Source organism: Gorilla gorilla, chromosome 18 (assembly GCF_029281585.2).
Source record: "Gorilla gorilla gorilla isolate KB3781 chromosome 18, NHGRI_mGorGor1-v2.1_pri, whole genome shotgun sequence".
NCBI lineage: Eukaryota > Metazoa > Chordata > Mammalia > Primates > Hominidae > Gorilla > Gorilla gorilla.
The window spans coordinates 20,173,355-20,186,121 of record NC_073242.2 but is presented as its reverse complement, the minus strand read 5'-3'; the positions used below and the strand labels follow the sequence as shown (position 1 = coordinate 20,186,121).

General features: G+C 43.3%; 1 protein-coding gene across 1 annotated transcript in view; it reads left to right on the top strand.

The window, feature by feature from the left end:
* Positions 1–12,564, top strand: part of LOC101149481 (acyl-CoA synthetase medium chain family member 2B) — a 70,450-nt gene extending 57,886 nt beyond the window's left edge. The window contains exons 7-14 of the mRNA XM_055365392.2: positions 1,127–1,206; positions 1,415–1,538; positions 3,112–3,192; positions 4,329–4,430; positions 6,346–6,473; positions 6,595–6,694; positions 8,824–8,943; positions 12,347–12,564. Of these exons, the coding sequence (XP_055221367.2) occupies positions 1,127–1,206; positions 1,415–1,538; positions 3,112–3,192; positions 4,329–4,430; positions 6,346–6,473; positions 6,595–6,694; positions 8,824–8,943; positions 12,347–12,451 (840 nt within the window). The 3' untranslated portion in view covers positions 12,452–12,564. The remainder of the gene's footprint in view (positions 1–1,126; positions 1,207–1,414; positions 1,539–3,111; positions 3,193–4,328; positions 4,431–6,345; positions 6,474–6,594; positions 6,695–8,823; positions 8,944–12,346) is intronic.
* The last annotated feature ends 203 nt before the right edge of the window (positions 12,565–12,767 follow it).

Below are 12,767 nucleotides of genomic sequence, written 5' to 3'. Positions count from 1 at the left end.
TGGCTCCTTTCATCAACAAACTCAATCCCCAGTGTAACAGTAGTAAGCGGTGGGGCATTTAAGAGATGATTGGGCCTCATGAGGGATTAATGGATTAACGGGTTATCACGTTAGTGGGTTAGTTTTGGAGAGTGGGTCTGTTATATAAAAAGCCAGTTTTGCTCTACCTCATGATCCCCTTTGCCATGTGAGGCCCCGAGCCTCCTTGGGACTCTGCAGAGTCCCCATCAGCAAGAAGCTTCTCACCAGATGCAGCTTCCTGACCTTGGACTTTCCAGCCCCTAGAACTGCAAGAAATAAATTCATTTTCTTCATAAATTACTCTGTCTCGGGTACTCAGTTATAGCAACAGAAAACAGATTAAGACAATACTCTATTACATTCTGCATAAAGAAAAGCATGGGATGGAGATGGTGTTATATGACAGGAATACATGCTGCAAATAATGATCCCACTACTTGCTGACTAGGTGACCTTGGAGCAGCTACTTAACCTTGTACATCATGGGTTTCCCCTCTGTATCATGAGGATGATAGCACACACTCCATGAGGTTACTGGAAAAATTAAATGAGGTAACACAGGACATGGCAAGTATTCAGTACTAGGTCTTTTTGTAGCACTTGTTTTGAAATGTCTATAGATGTCTTTAGCTTTTCAAAGAACTTTTATATCTAAAATATATCCCAAAAATATTTTCAGGAAAATAAGGCTGCAAACAATCTATTATAAAGCTGGCTACAGAAAGTTAAGGGATTCAACCAAGACAGCTGCTGTGCTCAGGCAGCTGATCTTCCCTTGGTTGCTGGGGGGTGATATACTCCTAGGGGTGTGTTAACGAGGGCAAGTCTTAAACTGGCAGGAACAGACGTCCAGGATTTGACAAAAATGTTTCAAATTAGCCTTAGACTTTTTCACTACCATAATATGTATTCTTCCCTGTTGTTTTTGTCTTCAGGGTGCATGAGAGTTGTGGGGCTCATTTAACCTGAATCAGACATAGTAAACAAGCTAGGGTTTTCATCCAGACCTCTACAACTCCATAGCTCACAACTGTAACCACTGTGCATAGCCATAAGTTGGCATTTGACCTGGTGACCAATGTCTCACCTGGCTCTTGTCTTCCAGACACTCTCCAGTTATCCAATCAAGCATATGATGGGTGCCCCCATTGTTTACCGGATGTTGCTACAGCAGGATCTTTCCAGGTGATGGGGCTTTGAGGATTGGTAAGAGAGTCTGGCCCCATCCCCCTGACTCCCTCACATACATTCATGCCTATCTATCTGAATCTCTCACACATAGAGAGCCCCATGAAGCCATTTGCATCATCAAAGCACCCAGAAACTAGGTCTAGGCCTGAGTGGACTTTGGTTCCAGGAAGGCTGAGGAGAAACACTTATCTCTCTTCTTCAGTTACAAGTTCCCCCATCTACAGAACTGCCTCACTGGAGGGGAGTCCCTTCTTCCAGAAACTCTGGAGAACTGGAGGGCCCAGACGGGACTGGACATCCGAGAATTCTATGGCCAGACAGAAACGGTACATGTTCCCAGGGGAACCATGGGCTGTGTGCACTTTTTGGGCTTCAAAATTCTCTTTGACAATAAAACATGTTAGCCACCATGTATCATTCATTTATTTGAGAAATATTTATTGAGCCTCTATGAAGGGACAGGTACTGAGTATTGAAAATTCGGCACAGAACAAAAGAGGCAAAGTTCCTGTTTTCTGGGAGATTACATTCCAGTGAGATTTGGGGAGAGAGACAATAAACTAAGAAATATCTAGCATGGCAGGTGGTGAGAAATGCAATGGAAAAAGTAAAGTAGATGAGATGGGGTGAGAAGTTGGTAAATCAGATATGGTAGTCAGAAAGTTCCTCTGTGATGGGGAAACATTTTAGCAGAGACCAAAGTTTATCAAACATGTCAAGCACTGTACAAAGCTGCTTAGACTGAAGTGAGGAATGGGAAGAAGAACCCACCATGGCTTTACTGCACCTCCTGAGATATCTTCTTGGAACTCTTGAGGTCTCATGTGCACAATGTGGATTTAAGCTATTCTATACTATTTTACTTATCAAAACTACATGGGGAATACTTTCCCCAACTCTTCTTCTTTTTCCAGTGCCTCTTACTTGTGACTCTCAGCACTTCTTGCCTCTTCCTCTCCACTCTCTTACCCTGCATCCTTCTTTGGCTAATGAGTACCCTTGGAAGAACTTTTGCAGAGTGTTGACGGCAGCTCTGTGGTATGAAAGAGCCAGGAAGAGCTCTGCAAATATGAATAAGGACAATGGAGTTGTGGCAAGCATACCCTGGCAGGGGCCTCCCACCATTCAGAGGACATGTTTAGGATATGCTTACAAGGACACTCAGATTCCCATGATCTTAATCACTCAGCAGCCTCTCTTCTGACGTGGATCAATCAACTTGCCCTTTCCAGCACAGTGGGTGGCGGGAAAAGATGGGTCACTGTGACATCTGGTGTCCAGGCTAGATCTGAGAAAACGACAATCTGTGTCTCTGTCAGTGAGGCATCCACCACTCATCTGTTATTCTGTTGGGAAGGTTCATTTCAGGGTTCAAGCAGAACTGGTGCTGCCATGGGAGATACTTTAAAAAGTATATTTTACTGCTTGAGGAAATGGATACTTCATTCTTCATGATGTGATTATTTCACATTGCATGCCTGTATCAAAACATCTCATATATCCCATAAATAGATACACCACAAAAATTCAAAATAAAAATAGTATATTTTAGGCCTTACAGATTGCATATTGGTGATTCCATATAGTTTGAAAGGGCTTTGGGTATCCATAGTGTCGTATTAAAATGTGACTCCCCCTAAAAGAGATTATAATGTGATCGTTAGGTCCTCTTCCTGGGGAGTGGTAGGTGGGTTGCTTCCTGAACAAACAATTTAGCGAAGCCCCTAGGATTGTGGTTCCAGTAATGGGGAGAGAGCCATGGAATGAGGAGCAGGGGGAGCTACCAAGTGTAGGCCAAGTTCAGGACAGTGTCAGGACTCGCTCTGCAGAAATTTTTTCTTTTTCTGTGACCTTGTACCTCCTCCTGAGGTTTGCTGATCTGTCTGCTTCTTTCCACAGGGATTTACTTGCATAGTTTCCAAGACAATGAAAATCAAACCAGGATACATGGGAACGGCTGCTTCCTGTTATGATGTACAGGTTTGCTCGGGACACTAAGGAGGGAGGAAGTTAGGGGAAACACTGATTTTCAGTAATTTATGTATTCCATTGTTTATTGAGTCAAAAATAATACAAATTACTGATATCAAGATAATATCAGAAAAAAGGGACGGAGGGAGATTAGGGGGAAGGAGAGAGTGAGGGAAGGAAGGAGGAAAAGGGGAAATGATTTATATTGTTACCATCCCGAACGACTCACTTTGAATATCTAGCAAATTAGCTAGACAGTATGCAAGTATATATGCTTTAAAAACAAAAATAGGGGTGAATCTTGACATAATATTTTGTAACTAGCTTTTATCATTTAACAATATAGGTAACGATCTTTTCAGTTCAATTAATGCCAAGCTGCAGCATGAATTTTAATGATGATATAGTATTAAATAGTATGTATCCACTGCTGTTTATGCCTTTTATTGGACCAAGGGATGATGTCCCAGTTTTCACTAGTAAAAATACGCTATAATGAATGCGTAGTAGCTAAAGTTTTATTGCTTTCTCTTGTTGTTTTTTGAGAACTAGAATTTGTGTTTGTGTATCTGTGTTATGTGTATAGTTCTGTATATCTAAAGTGTAACTTAGACTCTATTCAGTGTCATATCCAGTTACTTGCCATGCCATTCACTATGATAACCATTTGCTAAGCCCCTTTCTTAGTATCTTATTTCATTCCTATAAAAATCCTGTGAAATAAGCTGTCAGTATCTCTGTTTTATGGGTGAAAGCACTGAAGCACAGAGTTTAAGTAGTTCAAAGTCAGCTAGTAAGGTAGCAGAGTAAATTTGAGTTTTGATCTGCCCCATTTCTAAGTCCATAGGAGAGGTAGGTCTCAAAGATAAGAGGAGGCTATTATTTTTTCTGAGCTCCTAGAGCCAAAAGCACCTCCCCAGGCTCATGGGGGCCAGTCTCAATAAAAGGATTCACCTAAACTATTCCAGGCAGGTGGATCAGAGATCTGAGTTTAAGACTCTCAGGTTCCCTTGGTTTCTGGTTGTCGTTTTCAGTCTTCACTAGAGCAAGAGAGTCTTTCATTTGACCTACTCAGCAATCTCCTGCTGCCATTGAAGCCATCTCCTGCTCCATGCATCATTCTTCCAATATGCTTGTTTCTCCAGGTTATAGATGATAAGGGCAACATCCTGCCCCCTGGCACAGAAGGAGACATTGGCATCAGGGTCAAACCCATCAGGCCTATAGGCATCTTCTCTGGCTATGTGGTGAGAAACTGTGCTCCTCCTCCTCTGTTCTCCAGTGAGGATGGGAGCACTAAACGGGATGATGGAGGCCAAATGTTCTGAAACTTCCAAGAGGCATTAGATATGGAGACAAAGAGTGTCCAGTTTTCAAGAATGTATGCTTTGCCAGTGGAAGAAAAGTGGCTATTCAGCCTTGCCATCCTCAGCCTATCACTGTGATCTCACTGGAAGACTTATTTTTCTTCATTTAGCCCTTAGACTCCTCAGGAACTCTCTGTTTCATGCCCAAAATATTATTGACCCTGAACTATACACAGCACCGTTCCCCCAAGGGCTGCCTTTCCCTCTCCCCTAGGTATCATCCCCATGATCTATGCCATTGATCTTCTTTAGAGCCATGCCAGGCACTTTACATTGAGACTTAGGCACTTTACATTGAGACTTCACCATCTAGTTGGAGGAATCCCTATCTTCAGATCTTGGGAAGGTAAAGACAGATAATCCTTGAATCTGGCCACCTCACTTGACAGGTGAGGATGGTGGAGCCAGAGATTACAAGACTTGCTCAAGCTCACAACCATTAGAAAGTGGACAGAGAAGACTCCAAGGGCATGCCTTCTGATCCCTGAGATAATTGACTAATAAACTAAATAAATAATAAATCAAATAATAATAGTTTCTACCATTTATTGAATGCATACCATGAGGCAAGCATTGTCGTATAAACACATTTAATTTTTAAACCTTAAACTCATTTAAACTTTAAACTCCTTTAATCCTCCCAGCCACCCTATAAAGTTTTTGGACTCAGCTTGCTCAAGTTCAAAACCCTGCTCTACTATGTATAGCGTGATCTTAGGGAAGTTACCTATCTGTCATGTCTCAGTTTCCTCATCTGTAAGTTGTGTGTCGTGAGTGTGTTAAATAAAAGAATTGTTGTAGAACTGAATGATTATTCCCATTATACAGATGAGGAAAACTGAGCCTCAGCGATCAGGGCAGAGCCACACTGTCCCCTTCTCCAAGCATTTCCTTTGTGCGGTCCCACTCTATTCTCAAATGCCAGTGAAGTATTAAGTCATGGGCTTCTCCCCATTTGATAGAAAAGGAAACAGACTCAGAAGCATCTGTGGGGCAGACTCCTAAGGCCACAGAGTCTCCATGATGCCCATGAGAAAGTCAATCCAGTAGCCAACAACCTTGGCTTCTGGTCTCATTTCTACCTTCTGTAACGGCTGTTTAGCTTCAAACTAACCTCTTGATGTCTCTGATCATCAGTATCCCTATATTCCCAATGATGGAGTGAGGCTAAGAATTCTTTATGCCACCATATATAATCCAGTAACTGAACCTCCAGTCTGGAGCCCATGCACCTATAACTGAGTCAGATAGGAAGATTCACTGACAAGGGATAAACCTCAAGCCTTTTCATTACTTATAAGCAAGTGCCTCAGCTGAATAGATGGACCCAGCTATTGTAGAAATATGCACATTAGCCAGGGTCCCAGGGGGCTTCCTGGCTAATGTCTCTAGAACTTTCAAATTTACAAAGAAGCTAAGAAAAGTACCTAAACAAAATGATAGCTTTGAGTGGTGCTATGGAGTGAGCAGAGATTAGGATATCTATGAAAGGGGAGATGGAATCAATTGGGGAAAATGCCCTAAGCATGGATGAATGAATACATCAATAATATCCATCAGACTGGACGTAGAGGAGTAGCTGAGACACCCTGGGTGGAATAACTTCAATAAATGGGAAAAATCCAGTTCTGCCTGTGGCCTAGGGTTGGCTGGTTCAGGGCATGTGTGCCATGTTCAGGTTATACACTGCACACCTGTAGTTTTAATAAGACTCATAGCATTTGTTCATGGCAGCCCCAGGGCAGGGGATTTAGGCTTTGCAGGCACAATGACTCTGTCTTTCTGTGGTCACCAGGACAATCCCGACAAGACAGCAGCCAACATTCGAGGAGACTTTTGGCTCCTTGGAGACCGGGGAATCAAAGATGAAGATGGGTATTTCCAGTTTATGGGACGGGCAGATGATATCATTAACTCCAGCGGGTGAGCTTGGTTTCTGGGTTGGGAAGGGAAATCTGGGTCTTTACTCTGGCTGGTTCCAGACTTCTGGGATGGCCTAGAGGGTCGCTGTCCAGTCTTCTCTGAAGGACAGGTTCTTCTGCAGGTACCGGATTGGACCCTCGGAGGTAGAGAATGCACTGATGAAGCACCCTGCTGTGGTTGAGACGGCTGTGATCAGCAGCCCAGACCCCGTCCGAGGAGAGGTGATGGGGAAGCAGTAGCCTGGGGGTGAACAGATATGAACACAAGGGCAGTGTAGTATGATGATTTAAGAACAGGGACTGTGTGGCTGAACACTCTGAGACCCAATCTTGGCCCTGCCACTTACTAGCTATGTGACCTTGGGCAAGCTACTTGGCCTCTCTGTTTCTCAGTTTCCTCATCTGTAAGATGAGGGATTGTTATGAGGGTTAAATGTGCTAATATTTGTAAAGTACTTAAGTATGGTGATTTCTCAAAAAACTAAACAGAACTACCATATGATCCAGCAATCCCACTACTGGGTATTCATCCAAAGGAAAAGAAATTAGCATATCAAAAAGATGTCTACACTACCATGGTAATTGCAGCACTATTCACAATACGAAGATATGGGATCAACCTAAGTATCCAATGGATGAAAGGATAAATAATATGTGGTATATATACACAATGGAATACTATTTGGTGTTAAAAAAGAATGAAATCATGTCATCTGCAGCAACATGGAGAGAACTGGAGGTCATTATGTTAAGTGAAGTAAGCCAGGCACAGAAAATAAATATCACGTGTTTGCACTCATGAGTAAGTGCTAAAATAGCTGATCTCATGGAGATAAAGAGTAGAGTGATAGATACCAGAGCCTGGGAAGGGTGTGTGGGTGGGAAAGTGGGGGATGAAGAGAGGTTGGTGAATGGGTATAAACATACAGTTAGATAGCAGCAATAAGTTCGAATGTTCAATAGCAGAGTAGGGTGACTATAGTTAACAACCATGTATTGTATATTTCAAAATAGCTAGAAGAGAGGACTTGAAATGTTCTCAACACACACAAATTATAAATACTCAAGGTGATGGACACCCCAAGTATCCTAACTTGATAATTACAATATTTGCGTGCAACAAAATGTCACTTGTACCCAATACATATGTACAAATATTATGAAACGATAAAAACTTTTAGAAAGTAAAGTGCTTGGTTGGGAGGCTCAGGCAGATGGATCATGAGGTCAGGAGTCCAAGACTAGCCTGGCCAAGATGGTGAAACCCCATCTCTACTAAAAATACAAAAATTGGCCGGGCACGGTGGCAGGCATCTGTAATCCCAGCTACTCAAGAGGCTGCGGCAGGAGAATCACATGAACCCGGGGGGCGGAGATTGCAGTGAGCTGAGATCGCGCCTCTGCACTCTAGCCTGGGTGACAGAGTAAGACTCTGTCTCAAAAAAAAAAAAAAAGAAAAAGAAAGGAAAAAAGAAAGTGAAGTGCTTGGAGCAAGGCCTAGCACATAGTAAGTACTATATAATGTCTATTTTGATGAGGCTGGAAGGATTCTATCCTGCTGTTTGATATTTGAATCAGAGTCTGATTCCTGACCAGAAGCACAGAGGAGGGATTTGAGCCAAAGGATAGAGCCCCTGTGCCACAAAGTTCACAGTGAAAATAAAGGGAAAAAGAAAGACCCCTATAAAGCCAGGGTTATAGAAATAGGCTCAGATGGGGTCTAGTGGACTTTGATGTGTGTGTAGGAAAATATTAAGGTGGGATGTGTGGATCAGTGTCCTAGCACATTCCCGCAGGGTGTAAGCCTGGCACTATCATACCTCCGGTACGCACAGAACACATCACACAGAAAATTATGGAAACCACTGAGCAGTGAGGCCAAGGGTGATCTCCTGCTGAGAAAACCCTGTGTGCCCAGCTCTGAGCTAGCCCTGCTGTTTATGATTTCATTTTGGTTACCATAAGTTCAATTTGGCTATTTTATCCCCATTTTGCAGATGGGAACACTGAAGTTTGGAGAAGTTAACACATTTTTAGGGTTATGGTTTTCAGTCTATTTTTCCCTTTTCTCCCCCTGTATCTTCTTTCTCCTCATCTGTCTCTGTTGTCCTTGGAGCATGAGGTGAGCCTGGTCTCAATGTATTGTCCACCTGCTCCTCCAATAAATAACTTCAGAGAGAGCTGGAACCTCATTCTTGTCCCCAGTTTCTCCCTTTCCCTTGACCTGGATCACCGGGGGTGCAAATGAGTAGATACAAGGGTGATGCAAGTCTTAATGCCAATTTCACTTTATTCCGGGAGATGACTACACACTCTAATCCCTTATCTCTTGGCCTTCATCTATTTTGCAGGTGGTGAAGGCATTTGTGGTCCTGGCCTCGCAGTTCCTATCCCATGACCCAGAACAGCTCACCAAGGAGCTGCAGCAGCATGTGAAGTCAGTGACAGCCCCATACAAGTACCCAAGAAAGGTAAGGCCTTTGAGCTCCCAAGTCACTCAAACTTGAGAAATAGATTGTTTTCCTGTTATATTTATCTTCTTCAGGAGGAGGACAGCCTTCTAATTTTAAAAAGTCTTCCTGGGCCGGACACGGTGGCTCACACCTGCAATCCCAGCACTTTGGAAGGACAAGGCTGGTGGATCACCTGAGGGCAGGAGTTCAAGACCAGCCTGGCCAAAATGGTGAAACCCCATCTCTATCCAAAATGCAAAAATTAGCCCGGTGTAGTGGCATGTGCCTGTAATCCCAGCTACTCAGGAGGCTGAGGCATGAGAATCGCTTGAATCTGGGAGGTGGAGGTTACAGTGAGCCGAGATCGTGACACTGCACTCCAGCCTAAGTGACAGAGTGAGACCCTGTCTCAAAAAAAACAAAAAACAAAAAACAACTCTTCCTATGCTCAAGAAAGCCCAGAAAGACAATCTAGCAACTATCTTGATGCCTGAAAAATGACCTCAGCTGTGACTCACTCTGAATCAAAAGACAAATGCTGTCAAGGGAATAAGTTCTAGCCAGTATCTTACCCGTATTCCCATTCTCTGCACTGGGTTCTTGCTATAGTATTCAGGGTTGTGCAACGCTCAGTTGCAAGTGACAGAAATCTAGCTTGAGATTTATTGCTCATGCAATTGAAAAGTCCAGGGGTGAAGAAAGCTTTCATTATGGCTGGTCCCAGGCATTCCTAGGATGTGGTCAGGTGTCTCTCTTTCACCCTTTGACTCTCTTTCCTTTGTAGTGGCTTGATTTCTTGGAATGCTTTTTCTTTGTGGCTCTGCCAGCTCCAAACATATATTCTCAGCAGCTTAGAAAACTCCAGTAGAAAATGAGCATGTTTTTCTCCAAAGGCCTCAACAAAATTCTCTGGGTTGACTCTCACTGGACCAACTTGGGCCATGTGTCCATTGTTAAGTGAATCCCTGTAGCCAGGCCAATGTCACACTGATTAGCCAAGTCATCCTCAGAGAAAGTGCAGGGGGGATGGGGAGACAGAGCTGCCCTATCCCATGACATGGACTGAGAGGGAGGGGTGGCTCCCCACAGGAAAATGGAAGTGTTCTTACGAGAAAAGACAAAAGCATAGTTTTCATCTTCTTTCATTCTGGGACAGAGAACTGAGGCACAGAGGTTGACATGGCAGGAGAACCCAGTTATTGGATTTGGGTCCCAGATAGGAGCTTGTCCCAGGGAAAGAAAAAAAATAGAGTCTAGGGTAGAAGGTGAGAGCAACTATGCTGAGCTTAGAGTCCCTTAGATTCTTACGTAGCCCAGATGCCACCTGCCTTTCCTCAGCACAGGCTAATTGTCATAGGTCTTCTGAGAAGCAGGCCATGGGGAAAGAGGTTACCACACAAGAGGCTTATTAGGGAGTGTTTTGGAATCAACCCCTGGGGAAAGGGAGAGGAAGGGAAAGAAAGGAGCAGAATTGAGCAGACGGTGAGGTTGCACTGTGACTTAGTCTCAATGGGAACTCCAGCCAATCCCATGGGAGTTCTGGAGCTAGTATAACATTTCAGTGTTGTCCTAAGGCAAGGTGAGGAAGGGAAGGGGGTCTTTACGGTCACAGGTGGATCAGGTATGGATGTAGGCTGCCCTGGGAAGGAGTGTGACCTTGGACAAGACAGCTGTCTTTGGCTGAGGCAATCCCCACAGGGGTCTGGCGGTGGAGTGGGACTTCTTTGTCCCTGGAGGAGGATCTCAGCTGCATATCAGAGTCCACCACATGGACTTGCAGCCTCTGAGAGTGAGGCAGCATAGCACAGTCTCAGGAATCAGACTGTTGGGTTCAACATTCACCTCCACCACTTACTCAATAACCTCTGTGTTCCTCAGTTTCCTTATTTGCAAAATGAGAATAATGCTGTTACCCCTTCGCAGGTTGTTAGGGATGAGTTCATTTAAGAAGGCATCAGACACTTAGAAGAGTGACTGGCACGTAATAAGCATTTAATAAGTATTTACAAAGGAGGTTAGAAATCCAGGCACACCAAAGATATTATGAACGTTTAAGTATAACTGAGTATTGTAGAATACTGAGTCAAGGAGTTCTATCACGCAGTGTGCAGTGTCTTACTCAAATATCTCAATAGATGTGTCTCTTTCTGCAAGTCTCTCCTCTAGAATTCTCAAGGCAGCAGATTATTTCCACCTTCCCCCTCCTTTCACCAACTACATTCAGTCCTTTCTACTTTTCTCTTCATGACAAGCAGAGTAGCTTCCTTCTTAGCATTAAATCTGGATACCTCCTGTGGCTTTCATCCACTCTTTATCTACCCTTTGGGGCCCAAATAGTAAATATTTTAGGCTATGTGGTCTTTGTTGCAACTACTCAACTTTGCCCAGGCAATGCTAAAGGTTGACAGTTTCTAAATGCATGGGTATGACTGTTTCAATTAAACTTTATTGACAAAAACAGGAAGTGGGCTGTATTTTGCCTGCAGGCCATAGTTTGCTGACCTCTGCTCCATTTCATTGTGTTTTGAACAAACTCTTCTCAACGAAGTCAGGCTTGACTTATAGAAGAATTCTTATATCAGCCACTAAGAAGATACTTTTTCCATCTCAGTATCCCTATTATTAAATTAAAGTTAATAAAGGGTTAATTTTTATTAAATTCGAGACCATCTGAAGCTTAAATCAATGTCATGGCAACTGAGCCACATCATTGGAAGCCTCAATGAGGCGTCTTTATCGTCCATATCTTTGGATTTGGGAATATTAGAGATAGAGGATCCTCAGCTTCAAACACTCCTTTTAACAAGAGCAAATAGTGAAATTGGAGAGATTTTATAATTTTGCTTAGGGTACATTGATAGGAAATGATTGATGTGGAATTCAAAATGAGGTATCCTAATTCTTAAATGTTTTAGATGTCTAAAGACCTCAGATTAACCCAGATTAATAACCACAGCTATTATTTTTCAGTGGTTACTCCATGCCAATAACTTAGCCTGCATAATCTCCTTTCGTCCATGTAATCACCCAATTAAGTTGCTATTATCCTCCATCTTACTCAGTGGGAAAACTGAGTCTTAGCAAAGGCAAGGACCTGGCGAAAGCCAGATGATTGGCAGAGGAGGAGCTGGGGTCCAGAGAGTCTGATGTCAAGGCTCAGCTGGCTGACTGTTGTGCCATGTGTGTCTGTTATGCTGCTCCTCCTCTGTCTGAAAATATGTCAAAGACCTTTATGCCCAATTCTAGCCATCCTCTTCTTGTCCTCATCCCAGAGGACCTTCTGAAGCTTCTTACTGCACAGGGCGGCTGCCCTGAAGTGGCTCCAGCCTGAAGAACTTCCCCTCACCCTACAGCAGTTCTGAAAAATGCAACCCACTGTCGTCACAGATCACCCACCCTGGACTGATTTGTTTTTCAACAGATAGAGTTTGTCTTGAACCTACCCAAGACTGTCACAGGGAAAATTCAACGAACCAAACTTCGAGACAAGGAGTGGAAGATATCCGGAAAAGCCCGTGCGCAGTGAGACGTCTAGGAGACATTCATTTGGATTCCCCTCTTCTTTCTCTTTCTTTTCCCTTTGGGCCCTTGGCCTTCCTATGATGATATGAGATTCTTTATGAAAGAACATGAATGTAAGTTTTGTCTTGCCCTGGTTATTAGCACAAAACATTACTATGTTAGATGTTGAAAGAAGAAAGGGAAGGAATGAGAGAGAGTGAAAAGGAGAGGGTAACAGAAAAAGAGGAAAGAAAAGTAAGTCAGGGAAATATTAAAAACTGCAAGGGAAAGCAATTGAAAAAGAAATAAAGTAGGGAGGGAAGGAGAGAGGAAGCAAGGGA